Below are 25,651 nucleotides of genomic sequence, written 5' to 3'. Positions count from 1 at the left end.
TAGGGGTAACTCCTAAACATGTGACCTCGACTCTTAAAAAAAAAAAATCATCATCTAGTGCAACCTTTAAGGTCCTGCCCAAACAATACGGGAAACATTTGTTAGTTATTTATTCTTAGAATAAATAAATAAATATATCCAAAGTGATTGAAAATTAACTTGTATCAAGCTAGGTTTGATTTTAACGGTTGTTGAGGTATATGAAATCATGAACAACAACATGCTCTCCAATTTCCCCGTCAATAATTGATTTCAAATGGAGGGCCACACCATTGCTGAAATATTGGACGGGTTCCAGCTTTATTGAAAAAGTAATATGCAAAAATATAAGAGAAAGAAAAAGTAAGAAGAGTCTACCTGCCCTCACTTATCTTAGAAAGTCATGTCAATCTTTTCTAAAGGTATCCTAATTCCTAATTTTATTACTTGTCCTTACACGTGGTAAAGGAATACCCTCATTTATGTCACTCTTTTTTTTAAAATTTTTTAATAAAAAATAATATTATATATAATTATGAAATAAATAAATATCATATAATTATTTTTAAAAAATTAAAATTTATTATTAAAAAATTAATTTTTTTTTATATAAATATAGTATTTATTCATTTTTTTCAAAACGACTATACGATACTTCTACACTCACAATTGTAAATATCATTTTTCTTTAATAAATTTGACACATGAGATAGGTAGAGATATAAAGTAAACTTTAAAATATTGAATATTGTTCCTCCACGTCAATACGTTTAGAGTTTTTTTTTTTTTTTTTTGTAATAAAACCTCATCTTTCAATCATATATCAGATATGAAAGCTGGTATATTTTCTATCCAAATATTTTCTATTCCTACGTGTATTACTTCTTTAGCTAGATTGTGCGCGACCGTGTTTTTGTTTCTATGCGTATACTTTACTGTCGAGTTAGGCCACTCCTTCAACAGAACCTTCAAGTCTTTAATGATGCAGCCAAAGTAAGATAGATCTTCAATCTGACCATTCATTGCATTAACAACAACCTGAGCATCCCCTTCCAAAATCACTCTGTTAAAACTTAGATCTTTGCATAATCCCATAGCTTTCCTCAGTACCCATCCTTTAGCTATAGCAGGTTGTTTCACATAACTTTTCGAATCACAACAAGCTGCCATCACCTCCCCCTTATCAATCCTGATTATCAACCCTAAACCCACCCTCCTTAACTTCACATCTAAAGCTACATCACAATTGGCCTTTAAACAATCCACAGTCGGTGGTTTCCATTTTTGATCCAACCCTCCTGCTTTGCTTTTTTTGTTGTTCTGTCATCTGCACATTAGCTGTCTAATACTCTTCCAAACTATTTCTTACTACTCTAATAACATTGTTATGGCTTAGTAATTCATTTTCAAATACCAAGGTGTTCCTCCTAAACCACAACCCTCTCATTATTGCAGCAGTTTTCAAATACAAAGGTGTTCCTCCTAACCCAAGTAGATCCCCTTCTCCTACTCTCCATTTTTTAACTGACTTAACAGCCTCTGACCATACATTATTCGTAGCTGGGCATTGCCACATACATGCATAATTGTTTCTTCCTCTTGTAAACAAATAGGGCAACAAGCATCTAAGAGGATTGTTGAAAATGCTAGGTCTCGCTAATTAGTTCTGATCTACTTTTACATTGTTTTTTTTTTTTTTTTTTTACATCCAAATTTCAATCGGAGTTTATCCAGTTTTACTACAATTCAATTAGACTAACTTTTGACATCGAGGAGACCAACGAAAAGATGTTCTCATTATAAAATAGTGGTATTGATACATAATTTAAGCAGAAAGCCACAAACTAAAGCCTATTACAAATTTCACGGCAATAAGAATTCAAGTCATGCGAGGAACACTACATCTGACAACACTATTAATTAAAGTTTTTTTTTTTTTATTAAGTTCCTGAATTTTTACAAAAGAGTATTAAATATTGCTATGAATTCAGGTGCTAATGCAAACCAGACAGTACTTACCCTAACTTAGACTTCACTAACCTCTATATCAGAACTATCATCCCCAACAATGGGTGCATCATCATCTTCATGAACAGGAAAGTTCAACACAACTGGAAACTGCAACTCCAATGAAGTTATGGTAGTCGTTGTGCTGTCCTCAAATGGCTCTCTAGGCATCCCAATTTCTTGAAGCCGCAATGCATAACTTAGGTCATATAACACATCCTGCATAGTCGGCCTCTCAATTCTAGATTGCTTCAAACACTTTTTTGCAGTATCACCAAATATTCTCAATGAACTTGGCTTAATGTTACCAACAAGCACAGGATCAATAATCTTCTCAAGTTGGCCTCTCTTTTGCCACAGCATCCCCCATTCTGCTAAGTTCACCTCATCCAGCTGAGATGACTGTATGATAGCCGGTCTAGCACAAAGAACTTCAAGAAGTACAACTCCAAAGGAGTATACGTCAGATTTATCTGTCAACTGTAGGGTTGTAAGGTATTCTGGATCAAGATAACCAAAACTACCCTTTACATCCATGGTGAAGTTTTCCAGATCGGGAAGGCCGGATTTTGAAAGGCCGAAGTCGCCAACTTTAGCCACATAATGTTCATCGAGAAGAATGTTTGTTGACTTAACATCACGATGAATGATTCCTCCAGCCGGACCAGTGTGTAGATAGTGCAAGCCCTTTGCCGCACCAATGCATATTTCTAGTCTTTGCTCCCAAGACAATTCAGACCGTGAAATTGATTTCTCAGAGTTGTCATCTGAATGATAGAGGTGATCTCTCAGAGTCCCATTTTTCATGAACTCGTAAACCAGTATCATCTCATGCCGTTCATCGCAATATCCAATCAGAGAAACAAGATGGCGGTGACGAATCTGAGACAACACCATGATCTCCGTTTGGAATTCCTCCAGACCCTGCCCATGTCGTGGATCACTTCGTTTCACAGCCACTTTCCTGTCCACTTTCCTATCATCTCCAAGTGTTCCTTTGTAGACTTTCCCGAATCCACCCTCACCAATCAATAGCTTTTCATTGAAGTTCTTCGTTGCACGCTGTATTTCAGAAAAAGGCACCCTTAAACTAAGGTTTAGACTAGGAGCAAGGGAAGCATTAGGACCACTTTGAGTCAACCTGCTGTCCGAACTAAACCCTCCATAAAGATGCACTCCTAAAATCTTATCATGCCCCGGTTTCCTGAATTTCAAACCCAACGCCACCAATATTACCAAAATGAAAAACGCCCCACTACATGCAGGAACAATTTTAGCAGGGGAGAGTTTCTTTTTTCCTAGTTCAATTTCTGGAGGAAGGAAACCCGACTCCTTCACTACCTCCAGAATCTCCAGCCCATTCAAAAAGGCATTATGTATCCGAGAGTCCTCCACTCGGCTGATACTAGCATTCACAAATCCCAAACCATCGGAATCAACCACAAAATCGATGTAAAATGGAACAGCGCCCATCCTCTGATCAGTTATACTGTAAGGATTGATCTCCTTACTGAAATTTCTATTGATATAGAGATTGAACCACAAGTCATTAGGTGTTGCACTTACTATGTCGGAGAAATGGACCCGAAGAAAGTTGTTAGAATTCTTATTGACACGAAAACTCCAAGTTATCTTTGGTAAACTGGAGTTGCTGTTACTATCTTTAAATTGTCTGGCTGTCTGATACACAAAAGCTGGGGCAATATACTCGTTGATCCGTTCGGGTTCATAATAAGGCGTTTCACCTTTGTACTGATCATACGTTTCACTTTCTGGGCTCTGTAAGTAATCATCATCTGGATCCCAATTCCTCCATAACTCATCGAGCTTGGACGTAGAACCCCCAACGTCGATCCTATGGACTTTATGCAGAACCTTGGAGCTCAAACCACTGTAGTTACTCTTAGCTCCTTGAGAAGTAATGTGAGAGGCCTTATCGGGGATGAAGCTCTCGGGGCCAAGAAAGACTTCTATGGCATTCACGAAAGCCGAAGATGTCTCGTAGGGCATGAAGTAGATTTTAAATTCACCTTTTGGGATGGTGACCAAGAATTCCTCAATCTTTGGAGAACTTATAGTAACGTTTCGGAAGCTATAGTTCGTCAAAAGTGAAAGCCCAGAAACAGAAACATTGAACCGAGCAACAGACAGTTCAGTATGTGACAAGAAAACAAAGAAATGGAGGCGTACAATGTATGTGCCATCCTGGTTGATGTCAAACCTATATAAAGAGGGGTGTTTGAAAATTTTTGCCGTTTGATAGAGAGGTGAACTGCTTGCTGATGAGTTGCTGTTTTTTACTGTTTCTCCCTTTCCGACTAAGAAAGCCCGGTCGCCAACGAAGACTCGGGTATCGACAGTGGTGCTGGAGTGTGCTCCACAGTTGATGAAGTAATTATCAGGAGGAGAGTAAGCTGAAGAGAGAAGCAGAAGTGAGGTGATATGGAGAGGTAAGAGAAGATAGAGTCGGAAAAGAAGCTTATGGGAGGAAAGAACTTCCATGGATTTTCTGGTAAGGATTGCTGCTTTTTCAGTGGTTATGGGTATCTGAGAATGGAATAAAGGTGGTGACAATCTTGAAATTCATGGATATGCATGTATCGCAGTGGAAATCTTAAAGAAAGACCATGACTTGAACATTAATTATTCCACCTATTTCATAAAGAAAGGCATTGTTAGTAGAAAGGCAGAGTCAAGAGGCCCACAGAAAAGAAGAAGAAAAAGAGGTGGGAAACAGAGGAGCCCCCACAAGAGAGTAAAGAAAGGGCTAAAAGCGATATTGGTGCTATAGCATCTGGGGAAAACAATAATTGATACCTAATCTAGAAAATCGTTTTATTCCTGAGTAATGATTGAACCGAGCCATGGGTGGGTATTGAGCGGTTAGCGAACAAGTGATGGTGGCAAATTGGGTTCAAGGACTTAGCATAAAGAGATGCCTCACGAACTCTGAGGTCGCTGAAATATATATGAAAAACTCTATGGATCGTAGTTGCTGATCCCATACACACGTCAGGTTTTATTTATTTTTCTCTCTTTCCTTTCACAAAACTTGTGGAGAGAGAGGTTGGAGAGGGAAGCCGAGGAGAGTTTGAGAAGAGAGATGTACGCTTGAGGAGAGAGAGAGAGAGAGGTCGAGGTGAGAGAGAGCTTGAGGAGAGAGAGGACGAGGAGAGCTTGAGGAAGAAGATAGAGAGGACGTCGGACAGAGAGATTGAGGGGAGAGAGAGGTTGAAGGTGATGGCTGGATTGCCCATTAAAAGAAACCGAATTGAAGGATAAACATAAGTTTAACTGCACGGCATCCTTTACACTAATATACAAAAAAAAAAAAAAAAACAGTTGATGTGGAGGAAGAAAAGGAATAAAACTATTTACTATAATTATTCTTTAAATTACTATAATCTGATATGAAATTAAATGGTGGAAAAACTATTTACTATGTTTTATTTATTTATTAAATATATGATGCCACGTCTGATGACGATTTAAGGATCATGATAAAAAGAATAATGAGAACTATATCTTTTTACCCCCAAATATGTAGTCAAATGTTAAGAGTGCCATTTCAGTTTAAAAACGCAGTAAATGTTTTAAATAACATTACAAAAATGGCATTGAATTGTTAGTTGTGAATTAAACTTTAGATAATTATATACATACATACATACATACATATATATATATATATTTGAAGATGTCTTATACATATTCAGAAGTAAATTTGATTAGGAAATTCATTTTTATAAATTTAGTTAGCCACTTTTCAACAACATTAATTAATAGACTCAACAGATCTATCATTATTTTATTAAAATATTGATTTTAAACTTTTTATTTATTTTAATTCTAATTATAATTTAAATATTTATTTGTTATTAAAAAATTACATATTAATTTTCTATAGTTCATAATCAAGAACTAATTTTACCTTAAAATAAAAAATAAATAAATAAATAAAGTCAATACACGAAATTCACCCAATTGCGTAATCAATAGCTACATTAATACATATCCAAACGCTACATCACCAAGCTTTCCAAGACCTCTCATCTTTTTCTAATTGTAAATATATTGTGTATTGTTAGAATATATATAGTCAGACCGAGTTTTAGAAAATGCAACATTCCCTAACATATGTCTTTGTATATATGTGCAATAGTTATGAAACAATAATTTAAGTAAAAATGAAATTATTTATTAACATGTGGTTAGCGTAAGAAAAAAATTTTAAAATAATATTATTAAAAATTAATATTATATTAATATTTGAATTAATTCAATGTAGGGTACGTTATGACTTGAATGATTTTAGATTTATAAAAAATATATACTTTTAACTAAATTTTGAAAATAATTTTGATAAAACAAATGTTAATGCTCTAAGTTAGAAGTTGGGGTAATTAAGAACAAGAAATCCAAGTGATTGACAGACTTATATTAAGGTTTAATTTTAGCGGTTGTTGAATTTACGACGGTCCAAATGAGCCAGCTTAATGAGGGGGTGAGGCATGCAAGATTTGAACAACTTTCTCTCCGTCAATAATTGATGATTTCAAATGGAGGGTCACACAAATGCTAAATTATTGGCGGATAATTTAGTGAAAAGGTAAGCATCCCATTCCAAAAGCAAAAAGTAATAAGAAGAGATATGACCCCATTGCATAGAAGAGACACCCAAGTCTCAATCTTTTCATATTACTTTTTCATAAAATATATTTTTAAAAGAAAAATTATATTCATCATCTTTACATCACATATTAAATATAATTTTTTATTTCTTTTCTTACTAAATATGTGATGAATGGATGATGAATAAAAGAATTTAATTCATTTAGAAATAATAAAACTAAAAAAATTAAAAAATATAAATAAATATGATGTATGGTGTGTAAGATGATGAATAGCAAATCTTTTTTTACAAGGCTTCAGAAACTTTCAATAATATCTTACATCCACAACTTCCCAAACTATAATTTTCCAAACAATTAAGCCAGAAATGTAATGCATTCAAACTAACAAATAATTGGATTTAGACATCAATTGCCTCTATATAAGAACTATCATCCTCTCCAATGAGTCCATCATCATCTTCATCGGCAGAAAAATTCAAAACGATTGGAAATTGCAACTCCAATGAACTGTTAATCGTCGTGCTGTCCTCGAATGGCTCTCTGGGCATCCCAGTTTCTTGAAGCCTCAGCTCATAATTTAAGTAATATAGCACATTATGCATAGTTGGTCTCTCAGTACCATTTGCCTTCAAACACTTCTCTGTAGTATCACCAATATTCTCAATGAACTTGGCTTGATTTTACCAACAAGTATCGGATCGATAATTCTCTCTAGTTGGCCTTTGCATTGCCAATGCATCCTCCGTTCAGCTAAGTTCACCCCATCCTCTTGATCATGTGACTTATTTGTCAACTGTAGAGTGGTGAGGTATTATGCATCAAGATAACCAAAGCTACCATTTATACCCGCGGGGACGTCATCCGGATCGGGAAGGCTGAAGTCGACAACTTTAGCCGCATAACGTTCACCGAGAATAATGTAACATCCCGTATTTTAGTGTATTTTTACTAAAAGATTATTTTTATTTATTCAAAAAATTTATTCTCTTATTTTAAAATTATTGAATTTTTAGTGAGTTTATTTTATAATTTTTTTTTAATTTTGTAAAAATTATATTTTGAAGTGCTTTCTTATTATTAATTATTGTTATTCGTTTAAAATCTCTTTATTCTAAATTAATTACTGTGAGATTTAATTATTTTAATTTCACTTTACCATTACGTTTAAATTATTTTATTTAACTTTTAGTTTCAAAATCGTTTCCGTTGGATCATTTTTGTGACCCAAGTTATGAGGATTGAACCTCATTTCTTTTCCCTCTATTTTTTCTTTCCTCTTCTTTTCTCTTTCTTTTCTTTTCTCCTTATTTTCTCCTTCTCTCTCTCGCGCGAACTGCTTCTCTCTCTCTCCCGTGCTTTTCGTCGCTCACCCAGCCCACCGCCGCCGCGCCGCCGTGACCATCACTGCCCACCACCACAGCTTCCCCTCCCGCCAGTCGTCATTCCCCATCAATCTTAGCCCCTAACTCGTCGGCGTTCTCCTCCACACACGGCTTGAAGCCGTGGCGTTCTTTGTGCTTGCGCGCCGCCGTCGCGCCACCTCCGGCCACCATCTTCACACCACTTCATCCTCGACCTCTTAGCAATCCATTGGACTCAACCCCACCTCCGATCTGTCACCAATGAAGCCCGACAATTAATATTTCCGTTTTGAATATTTTTGCACTTCAACCACCCTTTGCGCCGCCACCCACGGCCAACTACCACCACCACTAGCTTCACCAACATCCCTAGGCCCTACCCTATCAATCTCGGGTCTTCGTTTACACCCGTTCAAAAGTGGGTTTCTGAGACCCACGGCCACAGTGCATTTCGCACTGTTTTGTTGCTGCGTTGCCGTTTCTAGCACCTCCGTGATCTATCAAAAATTATATTATAGCATTGTAAGTATTTTCCCAAAGAACTTTTGAGATTTAAATGTATTTCTGCGCTAATTTTTATTTACTGTAAATTTGTTGGTTGTGCCGGACTGAGTCCGAGGAGTAAAGGGGGGTCGGTTGGATTTGATGATGGAGTTGTTTGTGTGAGATTAGTTTATGCTATGAAATTTGTTGGCTGTTTCGGGTTTGAATATTGGTGTTTTGAGTTTGACGATGGTCATGGTGAATATTGGAGATTTTTAAAAAGTGATGATGTATCTTGGGATTACGAGAGTTTTAAGTTTTGAAATATTAAAATATGTTATTTTAGAAGTTTAGGATTAAATATCGAAATCCGTGATTGATTGAAAACTTACGAAAATTATGTGATTATTTTTTATAAGTGACGATTTATAGTCGACTCGACCTTTTTGAGGAAAATTCTGAAAAGCTAAGTTGTTCAGGTAAGCAGGGTTCATATACTAGTTTTGCATAAAAGAAATGAAATGAGGTCGACTTTAAAAATATGCATGTTTGTTTGAAAAGAAATATGAAACGACCTCAAATGTTTGTTCTGCATATGCATAAATTCTATATAAGAGAAATTATTTTCTGTCATGACTGGTGTAGACATGAGCTAGTTTTGTGCACTTTATTTCTGAACTATGTAAAAGAGCGAATAAGAAATTCTAAAAGTTTTGTTATGAGCCAATGAAAATATTTTGATTCTGTTTTAGTCGAACATGTGAGGCGATCTAAAGCAATTAAGTATTTTGTTTTGATATGATGAGTCATCTGAAAACCTTGGCATGAAGTTCTAATTCTGTATATGATTGTAATCGGATTTTCGATGAAATCTGTTCTGTTTCTGTTAAGGTCCAGCCACGGATATAATGGTGGTTTATAACCTACCAAGGGGTTAACATGGAATATGGCCCAGCCACGGGTATAATGGTGGTTTATAACCCTACCACGGGGGGTTAAACATGGTATTGTCCCGATATGATGCTAAGAGATGATTTAATTATAATGTTTCAGTTTGGAAATGCCAAATGATTTCTTTTCGGTAATAAGTTTGTTTTTCTGAAAATTTCGCTCTGATGTTTTTGTACAAAGTTTTGTTTATGCATTCGGAAAGAAAATATTTTGTTCTGCTTATTAAATGTTATAAATGCTCATGTTTACATGCTAGTATATGCTCTCTGCTTACTGAGTTGTTGATAACTCATCCCTTATCTCCACAATATTTTTCAGATATTATGATGGTTCAGCTGAGGATCAAGGTTATGAGGCATTGGGTGAGATGTTTTAAGTGTAGTGGTTCAAGCATAGGAAGTTTTTATGAGTATTGTCGTATTTTATTAAGAAATTTTATGGTGTTGTAATGACTTGGCATTTTGAAAAATTGGTTATATTGAGGAAATTAGATTGAATCGAATTTTCTAAATTATATTGGGAATTTGGAGTTTTTTTTTTTTTATATTGTTGGAATGTGAGTTTAAGTGCTAGGAAGTAACTCTCCGACCCATGCGGGACCGGGGCGACAAATAATGTTTGTTGACTTAACATCATGATGAATGATTCCTCCATGGAGACTAGTGTGTAGATAGTGCAGGCCCTTTGCCGCACCAATGCAAATTTCTAGTCTTTGCTTCCAAGATAATTCAAACTGTGAAGTTGATTTTTCAGAGTTGTTATCTGAATGATAGATCGAGGTGATCTCTGAGAGTCCATTTTTCCATGAATTCATGAACCAGTATCATCTCACGCTGTTCATCGCAATATCCAATCAAAGAAATAAGATGGCGGTAGTGGATTTGAGATAACACCATGATCTTCGTTCAGAACTTCTCTAGACCCTGCCCATGTCCTGGTTCACTTCGCTTCAAAGCCACTTTCTTGCCATCTTTAAGTGTTCCTTCATAGACTTTCCCAAATCCACCCTCACCAATCAGTAGCTTTGCATTGAAGTTCTTAGTTGCATGCTGTAATTTAGCAAAAGGTACCCCTAAACTGAGGTTTAGACTAGGAGCAAGAGAAGCATTATTGCCTCTTGGAGTCAACCTCTTATATGAACTAAACCCTCCATAAAGAAGCACTCCCAAAATGGGGTCAAGCCCTGGTTTTCTATATTTTAAAGCCAATGCCATGATCATTATCAAAATGAAAAATGCCCCACTACATAGAGGACCAATTACAACAGGGGAGAGTTTCTTCTTCTCTGCTTCACTCTCCCAATGTGGAATGAAATGATTTAATTCCTTCACGACCTTCATAATCTCAAGCCCACTCAAAAAGGCATCAGGAATCGTAGAGTTCTTCGCTGAGCCGATACTAACATTCATAGATTCCAAACCATCCAAATCAACTACAAGATCCACGTAAAATGGAACTCCACCAGATTTATCTCAAGTTAGATTGTAATGATTGATCTCTCGACTAAAATTGCTATTGATATAGAGATTGAACCACAAGATATTAGGTGATGTACTTATTATATGGGAGAAATGGGCCCGAAGAAAGTATTTAGAATTCTTATTGACAGGAAAACTTCAAGTTACCTTTGGTGAATTTCTATCCGCTCTAAACAACTTTTTTGCCGTATTACAGACAAAAACTGGGGAGATAAATGGATCGGTGCTTTGTCTTGGCTGGTAAACATCTTTGGGAACATCCGTTGCATCTTTTGGGTTGAGTAGGTATTCATTATCTGGATCCCAATTCCTCCATAGCTCATCGAGCTTGGACATAGAACCCCCAACGTCGATTCTATGGACTTTATGCAGAACCTTATAGCTCAAACCACTGTAGTTACTCTTAGCTCCTTGAGAGGTAATGTAAGGGGCCTTATCAGGGATGAAGCTCTCGTGGCCAAGAAAAACGTCTACGGCATTCACGAAAGCTGAAGATGGTGGCTCATAGGGTATGAAGTAGATTTTAAATTCACCTTTTGGGATAGTGAGCAAGAATTCCTCAATATTTGGAGAACTAGTAACGTTTCGGAAGCTATAGTTCGTCAAAAGTGAAAACCGAGAAAGCGAAACATTGAACCGAGGAATAGGCAGATCATCAGTATACAGTGACATGCAAACAAAGAAATGGAGGCGTGCAATGTATGTACCAGTATGGTTGATGTCAAACTTATATGAAGATGGGTATCTGAAAATTATTGATGTTTGGTACAGATTAGTACGTGAGGTACTTGCTGATGGGTTGTTGTTTCCGACAGTTTCTCCCTTTCTGGCTCAGAAGCCCTGGTCGCCAACAAAGACTCTGGAGTCGACGTGGATTTTGGAGTTTGTTCCATAGTTGATGAAGTATTTATCAGGAGGAGAGTAAGCTAAAGAGAGAAGTAGAAGGGAGCTGAAATGGAGAGGTAAGAGAAGACATAGTTGGGAAATAAGCTTATGGGAGAGGGAAGAACTTCCATGGATTTTCCGATAAAGATTGATGCTTTTTCATTGGTTATAGGTATCTGAGAATGGAATAAATTAAGGTGGTGACGATCATGCATGAAACTATCATGGATATATATGCATGCATCTTAGTGTAGTTCTTAAAGAAAGACTATAGACTTGGAAATATATTATCATTCCACCAATTTGATAAAGAAAGGCAGTGATACTGTATTAGTAGAAGGATATACACAACTCCTCTCATGTAACGCCCCGGTCCCACATGAGTCAGAGAGTTACTTCCTATCACTTAAACTCACATTTCAACAATATAATTATAGACTCCAAATTCTCAATATCATTTAGAAATTTAGATTCAAACTAATTTCCTTGATATAATCAATTTTTCAAAATGCCAAGTCATCAATACACAATAAAATTTCTTAATAAAAAACGACAATACTCATAAAAACCTTCTATACTTAATCTACTATACTTAAAATCACCTTACCCATGCTCCTAATCTTGACCCTCAACTGAAACTTTCAATTCATCTTAAAAATATTATAGAGATATGGGGTGAGTTATCAACAACTCAATAAACAGAAAACATATACTTGTATGTAAATATGGACATTTACAAAATTCGGAATGCAGAACAAAATATTTTCTTTCAGAATGCAGAATCAAAATATTTCCTTTCAAAATGTGTAATCAAAACATGTTATCAAAAATATCAAAGCGAAACTTTCATAAAACTTTCTTATTAAAAAATCATTTGGCATATCAAAATTTGAAACATCATCTTCATATCATATCAGAACATCACATCGGGACAAATATCATATTTAACTTCTGTGGTAGGGTTATAAACCATCATTATACTCGTGGCTGGGCCGTATACCATGTTTAATCCTTGTGATAGGGTTATAAACCACCATTATACTCGTGACTGGGCCGAATACCATGTTTCACCCCGTGGTAGGATTATAAACCACTATTATACCCGTGGCTAGGCCGTATGCCACTATTATACCCATAGCAGAACCGTAACCTAAATTGAACAGAACATCATTAAAACCAGATCATATTCAGATATAGAATCAGAATTTAGAATCTCATGCCAAAGTTTTCAAATGCCACATCATGTCAAAATCAAGTACTGAACAGCTTCAGATCATTTCACATATTCAAAAATAACATAAACAAAACTTTTTCATTTAATCAAAGCAAAACTTTTTTTATCTCATATTCGCTCTTTTTGCATAGATTGGAAACAAAATGCACAAAATTAGCTCATATCTACACCAGTCATGACATTAAATATTTTCTCTTATATAGAATTTATGCATATGCAGAACAAACATCTGAGGTCATTTTCTGATTTCTTTTAAAAAACAAACGTGCATATTTGCAAAGTCAACTTCATTTCATTTCTTTTATGCAAAGTTAATATATGAACCCCGCTTACTTAAAATTGTTAGCTTTTCAAGAATTTTCATCAACAATGCCGAACAATTATAAATCGTCACCTATAAAATAATCACGTAATTTTCATAAATTTTCAGTTAAACACGTATTTCAATATTTAAACCTGAAATGTTAAAATTAACCTATTTTAATTCATCAATACCTAAAATTCTCGAAACCCTAAAATACTATCATTTTCCAAATCCATCAATATTCACTTAAATATTTATTGTGAAAATAAAGTTTCTAGATTATTTTGAAATAAAACTAAGTGCACTTAAAACATAAACTCCAGTACGTAAACCAAACAACCCAAACCCAATTGTAATAATAAGGGCATAAACGTAATTGTAAGTTCAAAACTCCCCCTTATGAGAGGTAAAAAATATTTCTATTTTGTAAACCAAACTTCATTGAGCAGAGAGGTGCACGGATCCTTACCGTGAAGCTACGTGTGGTGGCTGTCTGGGTGGATCTCGACGATGGTGCGGCTGGGTTCAACAATGGTGGGACTTTTGAGAGAGAGAACGGAGAACACGGTGAGAGGGATAAGCACCATGCACGATAGGACGTTACAGATTGGGGTTCTGGCATCTTTCAAGGCAACGTCTGAAGGTGGAGGCTTGTCCTTCGGCATCTTCTACTACAAGTGGTGTCGTTTGTGGCTGTGGCAACTGGTGGGGCGGTGGCTTATGGGCAATGGGTTGGTTGAGGAAAAAAATGCTCTATTTTCGGAAAGCAAAAAAAGGGTGTTCCCACTGCGGCTTTTCGATGAGATGGAGATGGTGGCACATGGTGGAAATGGTTTGTACTACGGAGGAGGAAGTGCTCGATTTGCTTGCTGGACAGGTTTGGTAGTAGTGCATTCGAGGTTGTGTTGGGCGACTGAGGGTTGTTGTCGTTGGCTGAGGAAGAACAAGTAGGATGGCTCGTGTGGAGAATTTTTACAGTGGGCTATCTTTTGGTGGTGGTGGTGGTGGTGGTTTACTGTCTCAACGATGGTGTAACGTGCATGAGTTCGGTCAGGGTTTCGGTGATGGTGGTCTTGCGAGAATTGGAGGAGTTCGCGTCATGTGGTGGTGGGAAGAAAAGAAAAGAAAAACTGGTGGTCTTGTTGCATGGTTGAGGCTTAAAGAGAAACAGCTGGTAGCAAAACTGCTGCAGCTAGTAGCAAAGGAAACCAGTGGGTAGTTTAGTAAAGGTGCACGACAACCCTAGATTGGGAAAAATGAGATTTTGATGAACGTCCAAACTCATGCGTGTGTGTGTGTGCGTGTGTGTGTATATATATACCAACTGCCGTAAACCCTAATGGGATAGAGACGTGCATGCATGGGCTATGAGAGTGGTGCGAAGTGGGGGTTGGGGATGTTTAAATAAATACAAAGCTATCTGAACATGGTGAGGGGCAACTGAAACTAACTAGAATTTAAAAAGATCTCCCCACATATACGAAGTTGCAAAATACGTATATCTATATATATATATATATATATAAATAAATAAATAAAACATGGGTTCTAGAATTTTAATGGGAAAGGGACTCTAGAGTCCTTTGAAAAAAAATAACAAACATTTAAAAAAATAAAACATACATTGGATTCTTGAAAAAGAAATTAGACCCGTAATCTATATTTAAAAAAATACTCGAAAACTCAACTAGTCTTTTCATACATATAAGTCTAAAAATATTTAGAAATTGGACTTGGCTAGGTCCGGGTGTTACATCTCAACTTATCTCATTTAATCATTACAACTTTTTTAAATTTTCATACAAAATAAAATAAACAATTCAACTTTTTCAAATCTTAAAATAAAAATAATATTAAAAAAATATATTCCGACAATACTTTGTTCAACTTTTAATTTTAATCTCAACTCATCTCATCTCATTTCATATTATATCTCATACGCAAAAACAAACAAGGCCAATTACTAAACTACATGAGTAGTTGAAATATTATTTTAGAAAAAATCTACTTTACATCATCCCAACACGTACCACACACCAAATATATGTGATTTGTTATGTTTGTCATTCTATTTAAATACAAGTATATTGATGTATAAATAAGTATATTTAAATAAAATATCAAAAATGATAAATCACATATTGGTATATGGTATTGGTGTATTAAATGGTTGGCTTGTGAAAGCAATTAAAACATATTAATATATCAATCCATGCGAATGAAGATAAGAAATATCGTGCAATATGCGGAATTGTGGACATTTCCATCAATCTTGTTGAGAACTTTAAAAAAGTTACAATCTCAGATCCAAGATGTTGATGAAGATCATATGATCCATCTCCTCTTGCGAAAACCTGCTGATCTGGGCACTTTGAAAGTAAATGCGGATGCATGGGATCAGCTATTTTCAAGGATTTCAATATATAAGTCTAGTGTTGGGGTGTTCTAAGGGATGATAAGGGTACGTAGTATTCTGATAGCAACGTGTAAGTACTTTAAAAATGGACAGCAAGAAGTGGACAGCAAGAGGCCTACACTGAACTGTCATACGGGTATACCAAATAAATAAAATTATTTTTTAAAGTGATTGACCTAAGACTGTAGTTGAGACTGATGAGTAGCTGAAAATGCCCAATCTGAATTACCTGTTGCAGCAAGGAGCTTTACAGCAGGCCGATGGTCACAATCTTCTAAAATGTTTTGGTAGTTTGGAATATAATCATTTTGGGAGAGAGAGTTCTGAATACAGATTGGTTTGGTGGCATTCCATAGTAAATAGAATAGTACTGTTATAATTACAAAAAAAATTTGTTTTAGTATTACGTGATATGTTAGATTTATTTTATAATAAAATAAATAATTATATAATAATTCAATGTATTACGTAAAGTCACATCAGTTTATAAATTTATATTTATGAAATCACTTTGTAATATTCATCTACCAAATATAAAAATGTTTGCAAAAATGCTATATTTACCGAATGTTGGGTTTCGACAAATTTTTTTTTTTTACTCAATGATTATGGAAGTTTTTTTTAATGATGTTATAAATTTTTCTTTAAAAAAATATTTAAAAATATAAAAAAATGAATGAAAACAAATAAAATAAAAAATAAAAAAACACTTCAAGGTCGCGCCCAAACAATATGGAAAACATTTCTTAGTTATTTATTTTTAGAATAAATAAATAAATAAATATATCCAAAGTGGTTGAAAATTAACATGTATCAAGCTACGTTTGATTTTATTTTAACGGTTGTTGAGCGCCAAATATGAAATCATGAACAGCAACATGCTCTCTAATTTCCCCGTCAATAATTGATTTCAAATGGAGGGCCACACCATTATTGCTGAAAGAGGAGTGTTACGCTCAATGTTTTGAATACCGTACCGGATGGCGTACCGGTCAAGACACTGAAACGAAATATTTCAGTACCGGTACCGTTTCGTGTACCGTTTCGGAATAGTCGATATATGAATAAATTATATATATAAATATATATAACAATTATATTCTAAAATAATAGTTTATATATGAATAAATTATATATAAATACATACATACATATAAATTATAAATAGTCTAATCTAAATTGGGGGTCAAAAAATAAACTTGTAGTTTGAAAAAACGAAAAAAAAAAAACACAAAATGTATCGGCCGGTAAAGGCTCACAAGCCGGTATTTTGGCCGGTACGGTATATATCTAGTACCTGTACCGGCCGGACGGCCGAAACGAAAAATTTCGACCGTACCGGCCGGTACGGTACGAAATTAAAAACATTGGTTACGCTTATAAAAAAATTATATAAATATAATTATATAAATTGATATAATTTTATATAAGTCGTCAAATTTGTAATTCAATTAAAATAATTTTATAATTTAATAGATCACATCAAAATATATTAATTTATAAAAATATTTTTATATAATTATTTTATGATTAAAATATTTTTTTTAGATAAATTCCAGCTTTACGAAAAAGTAATATGCAAAAAACAGAAAGAAAAAAAAAAATAAGAAGAGCAATTATTTAAAAATGATCTCTAGCTGTCCTCAACTTAACTTAAAAAAGTCATGTCAATCCTTTTCAAGATACCCTAATTTTATTACTTACCCTTGCACGTGGCAAATGATTACCCTCAGGGCTTCATTTATGTCGGTTTTTTCTCTCATATCTTTCAATATACATGTTAAGATTGTGTTTAAATATTAAAATAAGTTAAATTAAATTGAGTTGATAAAATATTGTTAAAATATTATTTTTTAATATTATTATTATTTTAAAATTTAAAAAATTTAAATTATTTATTATATTTTATATTAAAATTTAAAAAAGTTATAATGATGAATTGAGATGAATTAAAAGGAGTTAAGTAACCAAACGAAACCTAAATGTGATAGACAGAGATAAAGTAAACTTTATGGCCTCGTTTGTTTTAGAAAAATATTTCATCTCATCTCATCTCATTTCATCATTATAATTTTTTTAATTTTTAATATAAACTAAAATAAATAATTCAATTTTTTTAAATTTTAAAATAAAAATAATATTAAAAAATATATTCTAATAATATTTTATTTAATTTTTTAATTTTAATCTCATCTTATCTCATCATATTTCCGAAAACAAACGAGGCTTAAATATTGAACATTATTGTTCCTCCACATCGATACATTTGGTGTGCTAATGAAGACAGGTGGTCGAAAATCTAAGACCGAACCAAAAATACGGTTAGAGGGGATTTCATGAACGAAACTTACTCAAGTGATCAAGGGTCTCGTTGGCTAGTTCTGATCTATTTTTGCATCGTTTTTTTTTTATCGAAGAGGCCAACAAAAAGATGTTCACATTATAAAATAGTGGAATCGATACAGAATTTAAACATGCACAAAGCCACAAACTAAAGCGTATTACAAATTTCATGGCCAAACAGATGTTCAAGTCATTAGAGGAACACTGCATTTGACAACTATTAATAACAAATATTTTTATTAAATTCTAAACTTTTTAAAAAGATTATTAAATATTGCTATGAATTCATATGCAAATGCAAACCTGACAATATTTACCTAGACCAGTGAGCTTAGACTTCACTAACCTCTATATCAGAACTATCATTCCCTCCAATGGATGCATCATCATCTTCATGAATAGGAAAGTTCAACACAACCGGAAACTGCAACTCTAATGAAGTCATGGTAGTCGTTGTGCTGTCCTCAAATGGCTCTCTGGGCATCCCAGTTTCTTGAAGCCGCAGTGCATAATTTAGGTAATATAACACATCCTGCATAGTCGGCCTCTCAATACTAAATGCCCTCAAACACTTTTCTGCAGTATCACCAAATATTCTCAATGAACTTGGCTTAATGTTACCAACAAGCACCGGATCAATAATCTTCTCGAGTTGGCCTTTCTTTTGCCACAACATCCCCCATTCTGCTAAGTTCACCTCTTCCAGCTGAGATGACTGTATGATAGCCGGTCTAGCACAAAGAACTTCAAGAAGTACAACTCCAAAGGAGTATACATCAGATTTCTCCGTCAACTGTAGGGTTGTAAGGTATTCTGGATCAAGATAACCAAAGCTACCCTTCACACCCATGGTGACGCTGTCTGGATCAAGAAGGCCAGATTTCGAAAGTCCAAAGTCGGCAACTTTAGCCACATAATGTTCATCGAGTAGAATGTTTGTTGACTTCACGTCACGATGAATGATTCCTCCAGCCTGACCAGTGTGTAGATAGTTTAGGCCCTTTGCTGCACCGATACAGATTCCTAGTCTTTGCTCCCAAGATATTTCAGACACTGAAGTTAATCTCTCAGAATTGTCATCTGAATGATAGAGGTGATCTCTCAGAGTCCCATTTTCCATGAACTCATAAACCAGTATCATTTCACGATGTTCATCGCAATATCCAATCAGAGAAACAAGATGGCGGTGACGAATCTGAGACAACACCATGATCTCCGTTTGGAATTCCTCCAGACCCTGCCCATGTCGTGGATCACTTCGTTTCACAGCCACTTTCCTGTCCACTTTCTTGTCATCTTTAAGTGTTCCTTTGTAGACTTTCCCGAATCCACCCTCACCAATCAACAGCTTTTCATTGAAGTTCTTCGTTGCACGCTGTATTTCAGAAAAAGGTAACCTTAAACTAAGGTTTAGACTAGGAGCAAGGGAAGCATTAGGACCTTTTTGAGCCAACCTGCTATCCGAACTAAACCTTCCATAAAGAGGCACTCCCAAAATTTGATCATGCCCCGGTTTCCTGAATTTCAAACCTAACGCCACCAATATTACCAAAATGAAAAATGCCCCACTACATGCAGGACCAATTATAGCAGGGGAGAGTTTCTTTTTTCCTAATTCAATTTCAGGAGGAATGAAACCCGACTTCTTCACTACCTCCAGAATCTCCAAACCATTCAAAAAGGCATTATATATACGAGAGCCCTCCACTGGGCCGATACTAGCATTCACAAATCCCAAACCATCGGAATCAACCACAAAATCAATGTAAAATGGAACAGCGCCCATCCTCTCAGTTATGCTGTAAGGATTGATCTCCATACTGAAATTTCTATTGATATAGAGATTGAACCACAAGTCATTAGGTGTTGCACTTACCACGTCGGAGAAATGGACGCGAAGAAAGTTGTTAGAATTCTTATTGACAGGAAAACTCCAAGTTATCTTTGGAAAACTGGAGTTGCTGATACTATCCGTAAATTGTCTGGCCGTCTGATACACAAAAGCTGGGGCAATATACTTGGAGATCCGTTCAGGTTCGTAATAAGGCGTTTCACCTTTGTACTGATCATACGTTTCATTTTTTGGGCTCCGTAAGTAATGATCATCTGGATCCCAATTCCTCCATAACTCATCGAGCTTGGACGTATTACCCCCAACGTCGATCCTATGGACTTTATGCAGAACATTGGAACTCAAACCACTGTAGTTACTCTTAGCTCCTAGAGAAGTAATGTAAGGGGCCTTATCTGGGATGAAGCTCTCGGGGCCAAGAAAAACTTCTATGGCATTCACGAAAGCCGAAGATGGTGGCTCGTAGGGTACGAAGTAGATTATAAATTCACCTTTTGGGATGGTGAGCAAGAATTCCTCAATCTTTGGAGAACTTATAGTAACGTTTCGGAAGCTATAGTTCGTCAAAAGTGAAAGCCCAGAAACAGAAACAGAAACATTGAACCGAGCAACAGACATATCAGTATGTGACAAGAAAACAAAGAAATGGAGGCGTACAATGTATTTGCCATCCTGGTTGATGTCAAACCTATATAAAGATGGGTGTTTGAAAACTATTGCCGTTTGATAGAGAGGTGAACTGCTTGCTGATGAGTTGCTGTTTTTGACAGTTTCTCCCTTTCCGACTAAGAAACCCCGGTCGCCAACGAAAACTCGGGTATCGACAGTGGTGTTGGAGTGTGCTCCACAGTTGATGAAGTAATTATCAGGAGGAGAGTAAGCTGAAGAGAGAAGCAGAAGTGAGGTGATATGGAGAGGTAAGAGAAGGCAGAGTCGGAAAAGAAGCTTATGGGAGGAAAGAACTTCCATGAATTTTCTGGTAAGGATTGCTGCTTTTTCAGTGGTTATGAGTATCTGAGAATGGAATAAAGGTGGTGATAGTCATGAAATTCATGGATATGCATGTATCGCAGTGGAAATCTTAAAGAAAGACCATGACTTGAACATTAATTATTCCACCTATTTGAAAGGCAATGTTAGTAGAAAGGAGTCGTCAAGAGGCCCACAGAAAAGAAGGAGAAAGAGGTGGGAAACAGAGGAGCCCCCACAAGAGAGTAAAGAACAGGCTAAAAGCGATATTGGTGCTATAGCATCTGGATTCTGGGGAAAACAATAATTGATACCTAATCTAGAAAATCGTTCTATTCCTTAGTAATAATTGAACCGAGCCATGGGTGGGTATTAAGCTGTTAGCCGAACGAGTGATGGTGGCAAATTGGGTTCAAGGATTTAGCATAAAGAGATGCAGCCTCACTAACTCTGAGGTCGCTGAAATATATATGAAAAACTCTATGGATCGTTGTTGCTGATCCCACACACACGGCAGGAGAGATAGGTTGGAGAGAGAGGCGGAAGAGAGTTTGAGGAGAGAGAGGTCTAAGAGAGAACTTGAGGAGAGAGAAACCGATGAGAGCTTGAGGGAGGAGATAGAGAGGTCGGATAGAGAGAATGAGGTGAGAGAGAGGTTGAAGGTGATGGTTGGATGTGAGATAAGGCTGAAAAAAAAAAAAAAAGTATGGGTGTGTGGTAAAACAGGAACTGATACCCATCGAAAGAAACCGAATTAAAGCATATATTTTCTCATACTTGAAACAGCCTATCCATGAATTAACAAGAATGAATAGTAATTTATTGTTTTTCCCTTTTTATCCCTCTGATTTGTTTTGATCTGTTCACGATCTCGTTGTCGGCTCTCTTCCTCTCGAGTTCTCTCTCAATTCAGAACCTCTCTCTTTTCGAGGACAAATACCAGTGCTGGAATTCTCTTCAAGACTCCTCAGCACATGTAGGTGAGATCTAATTTCCGGTTTTTCTCTTTTTTATTTACATGTTGTGATGAAATATTCAGAGGACTAAAAAAGGATTGGAAGGCCCCAGCAAGGAACGGAAGGTAATCATTTATGCACGGTCAAATACTATTGCTGGAGCTCTTCCTCAGGACTCCTGATCAGCATATGTAGGTGAATTTGTTAATTGATGTTCGTTGTTGCTCGAAATTATCATCTGCTTCACTATACTGGAATCATCAACATGAACAACTGAGAAACTCAAATTATGTTTCCTTTTATTCTCTGCAGATTTCTTGCTCCTTGTGTTTCCAAAAGTAGCTGCATAAGAAGTAGAACAAGAAGAAAAAGAAGAAGATGTAGATCATGGAGGAAGGTTTATGAAAGTAGCATGATATTTTGTAAGCAGAGTTTTGGCATCTTGTTTCTTTCTTCCATGTTGTTGATAAGGATTGGCAAGCCATGGTTGAGACAGACTAGTCTTACAACACATCTAATTCCCAAGATGTTAAGTCAGAACTAAGGAGGTTGCAAGGGAGTGTTCATTTTTTTCCTCTCACTTTTTTTCCGAGAAATCGCATCGGTAGTGGTGTTTTTTTTATAGTTATTTAAAGGGAATGAATAGATATTTATCATTTGACACTTTCTTCCATCCAAAACTTCCACTTTTATTTAAAATAATAGTATTTTAAAATATTTATTTTGATTTTGATTTTGATTTTGATTTTGATTTTATGTGTTTGAATTAAAAAAAATAAATGTTACCCAACTTCTCTTATTTAATCCCCATGTGCGATGTGGGAGGTGCTGAAATGCTATTGACATATAAAGAATGGAGGTGGTCTCTGTTCTAAAAGACATCAAGTGCTAGCTAGCTAGCTAGCTAGAAGATCCAAACAAGAAAAGAAAAAATGGTAATGGGTTTGAAAAAGAGCAATGCTAGGTAGGGTTGCAAACGGAACGGTCTGGTTCGGTGATGGATTGAATATTTTTAATTTATCATTTTTTCGGATTGGACCAGACCAAACAGCTATCGGTCCAGCTTATTTTTTATTTTGTATTTTTTAAATAATTAATAAAAAAATTTATTTAAAATACTAAATTAAAGTAAATGATTTATTAATGTGAATTATGTAACAAGTTTAATAAAAAAAATATTTTATATGGTCAATAATAATAAATTAGATGAAAATTATATTATTAATTTATATAATTACTATATAATTAACTAATTGATATTATATACTTATTAATTCATAAAATATTAGCAAGTGTTAATAGCATATTTTAAATTTTATATTGTTAATAGTGATAGGTTAGATGAAGATATATATAAAATATTGTTAATTTATAAAATAATAATAAGTATTAATAATATATTTAAAAATTTATATTATTAATTATACAATTTTTATATATAATTTTTTTTTTCATTCGGTCCGAATGTTTTTGGTCCTCTAAGATGTGGACCAGACCGGACCGGTCTAAGTCTTGGTCCGGTCCAGTCCGGACCGAAATGGTCGATTCGTTCAGTCCGACCGAACCGTTTATCACCCCTAATGCTAGGATCCCTAGATCTCGTTCATTTTCCTGATTGGCTATTTAAATTATTTTTAATTTAAAGATTAAAAAAATATTGTTTAATAATATTAAGATTTTTTTAAAAAAATATATTAAAAATGTTAAAAAAATTATGTGAAATTTTTTTTTTTTATATTTTTAAAAAATTTTACAATATTATTAAACAAGATTTACTTAACAACTAAATAATAATAAAAAACTCAAAAAAAAAAAACAAAACAAAAAGGAAGAGAGAGAGAGAAAATGAGCGGGATGCCTAGGATTTTTCCTACAAGCAAGTGGTAGCCGCAGACTCATACAAGCAAGTGGTAGCCGCAGACTCATACGAAAGCTGTAAGAGCATCGGTTAATGTGAGTTTGGTTACCAAACTCATCTCAATTCATCTCAACTCATCATTACAACTTTTTCAAATTCTAATACAAAATATAATAAACAATTCAACTTTTTCAAATTTCAAAATAATAATAATATTAAAAAATAATATTCTAACAATATTTTATTATCTCAACTCAACTCAACTCAACTCAACTCACTTCAACATCCAAACACAACCTAAGTTGATGTATCTTTAAAATTTAACTAATATTATACTTTGTCATATTTATTCATTTTATTTAAATTTAATCTCTATATTAGATTAGTAATTCATTCTATATAATAATTAAATATTATTAAATTAATATTTTTTATTTAATTTATTTATATCATATTTTATAATTCTACTAATTTAATATTAATAATAATTATATTTTAATTAAATTAATATTAAAAAATCATATTTTTAAAGATCATTTAATACTAATAACTAAAAATTGAGATTAAACTTATCTAAATTTTTATCTAAATTTTTTATTCACTAACTAAATATCTAGAACATACTCATTTCAATGTTAATAAAACTTACGTAAACACCTATAAGTGGTTAGAGTGAGAAATTAGTATTTTAATATTTGATGAGTCAATTGTGGTTTTCCATCTTTGACCAACCACTGTAACAGAAGTCCAATCTAATGTGAGGTCTTTTAGGCATATATTATCTAAATTTTAGTCATCTTTCGACTTTAACCTAGCCAATCAAGATGCTCTAAAGCGAATAAAAAACCTTTCCCCTCATAAGTTGATGGATCAGTAGTATTGGTAGGTAGAGGTGTAACCGGTCCGGTCCGGTCCGGTCCGGTTTTGGATAAAATTTATGACCGAACCGGTATGTACCGGTTTTGTATTTTTCAAAACCGATTCCGCACCGGTTACCCTCTTAAACCGGTACTTCCGGTTTTACCGATTTCCGGTCTGGTTTTCCAATTTTTTTAAAATGTAAATTTCACAATTTGTCATTAAAAATTTGTTTATAAAAAAAAAAATTGATTTAAAAAAAACTGTTTTATACTTTTATTAATATATTAGACTATATGATAGTATTAATATTAGACTATTGGTATAGTTATAAATTATATATTAGTATTAGTTATAAACTTTTAATGATTTAGTATTAACATTTTATGTAATAATTTATAAATTATAATAAGAAATTATTTCATATATGAATATATATATATTATATATAAAATTTCACATAAAAATTTATAATTATACATTATATATAAAACTTATATATATTAATATTTAATATATATAAAATATTTTGTATAAAAGTTATATATAAAAATATTATTTTTTATTTTTTTTAATCAACCGGTCCGGTCCGGTTCGGTCCAGTCTAAAAAATTCCGGAACTGGCCGGTTTTTACGTTTTAAAAACCGGTTTCGGACCGGACTGGTTCAAAACCGATAAAACCAGTCCGGTTTGGTCCGGTCCGGTCCGATTTTCCGGTTTGAGTTTACACCTCTATTGGTAGGGCTGCAAATGGTCCGGTCCAGTCCGGCTATTTTCGGTCCATCATTTTTTCAGACCGGACCGGACCGAACACCCAAAGAGACCGGACCGAACCGATAGCGGTCCAGTCAGTCCGGCCTATTTTTTTTATTTTTTTAAATAATTAATAAAAAAATTATATAAAATACTAAATTAAATTAAGTGACTTATTAATGTGGATTATCTAACAAACTCAATAAAAAATATTTTATATGGTCAATAATAATAAATTAGATGAAAATTATATTATTAATTTATATAATTAACTAATTGATATTATATATTAGTTAATTCATAGAATATTAACAAGTGTTAATAACATA

General features: G+C 34.5%; 1 protein-coding gene across 2 annotated transcripts; it reads right to left on the bottom strand.

The window, feature by feature from the left end:
• Positions 1–1,754: 1,754 nt before the first annotated feature.
• Positions 1,755–21,069, bottom strand: LOC109013891 (probable receptor-like protein kinase At2g23200). Of its 2 annotated transcripts, none has more exons than XM_035692676.1 (2): positions 21,047–21,069; positions 1,755–4,638 (listed from the first exon to the last, which is right to left on the bottom strand). In XM_035692676.1, exon 2 carries the CDS (start codon positions 4,486–4,488, stop codon positions 2,005–2,007), a length of 2,484 nt encoding a protein of 827 aa, XP_035548569.1. In that variant the 5' UTR covers positions 4,489–4,638; positions 21,047–21,069; the 3' UTR covers positions 1,755–2,004. The 2 variants fall into 2 exon arrangements, with proteins under 2 accessions (XP_035548569.1, XP_035548570.1); XM_035692677.1 differs by lacking the exon at positions 21,047–21,069 and adding an exon at positions 20,554–20,921 and having other exon boundaries at positions 1,755–4,145.
• Between the last annotated feature and the right edge of the window lie 4,582 nt (positions 21,070–25,651).

Source organism: Juglans regia, chromosome 7, assembly GCF_001411555.2.
Source record: "Juglans regia cultivar Chandler chromosome 7, Walnut 2.0, whole genome shotgun sequence".
NCBI lineage: Eukaryota > Viridiplantae > Streptophyta > Magnoliopsida > Fagales > Juglandaceae > Juglans > Juglans regia.
The sequence above is the reverse complement of the archived record's forward strand: the minus strand, read 5'-3'. Positions and strand labels throughout refer to the sequence as shown.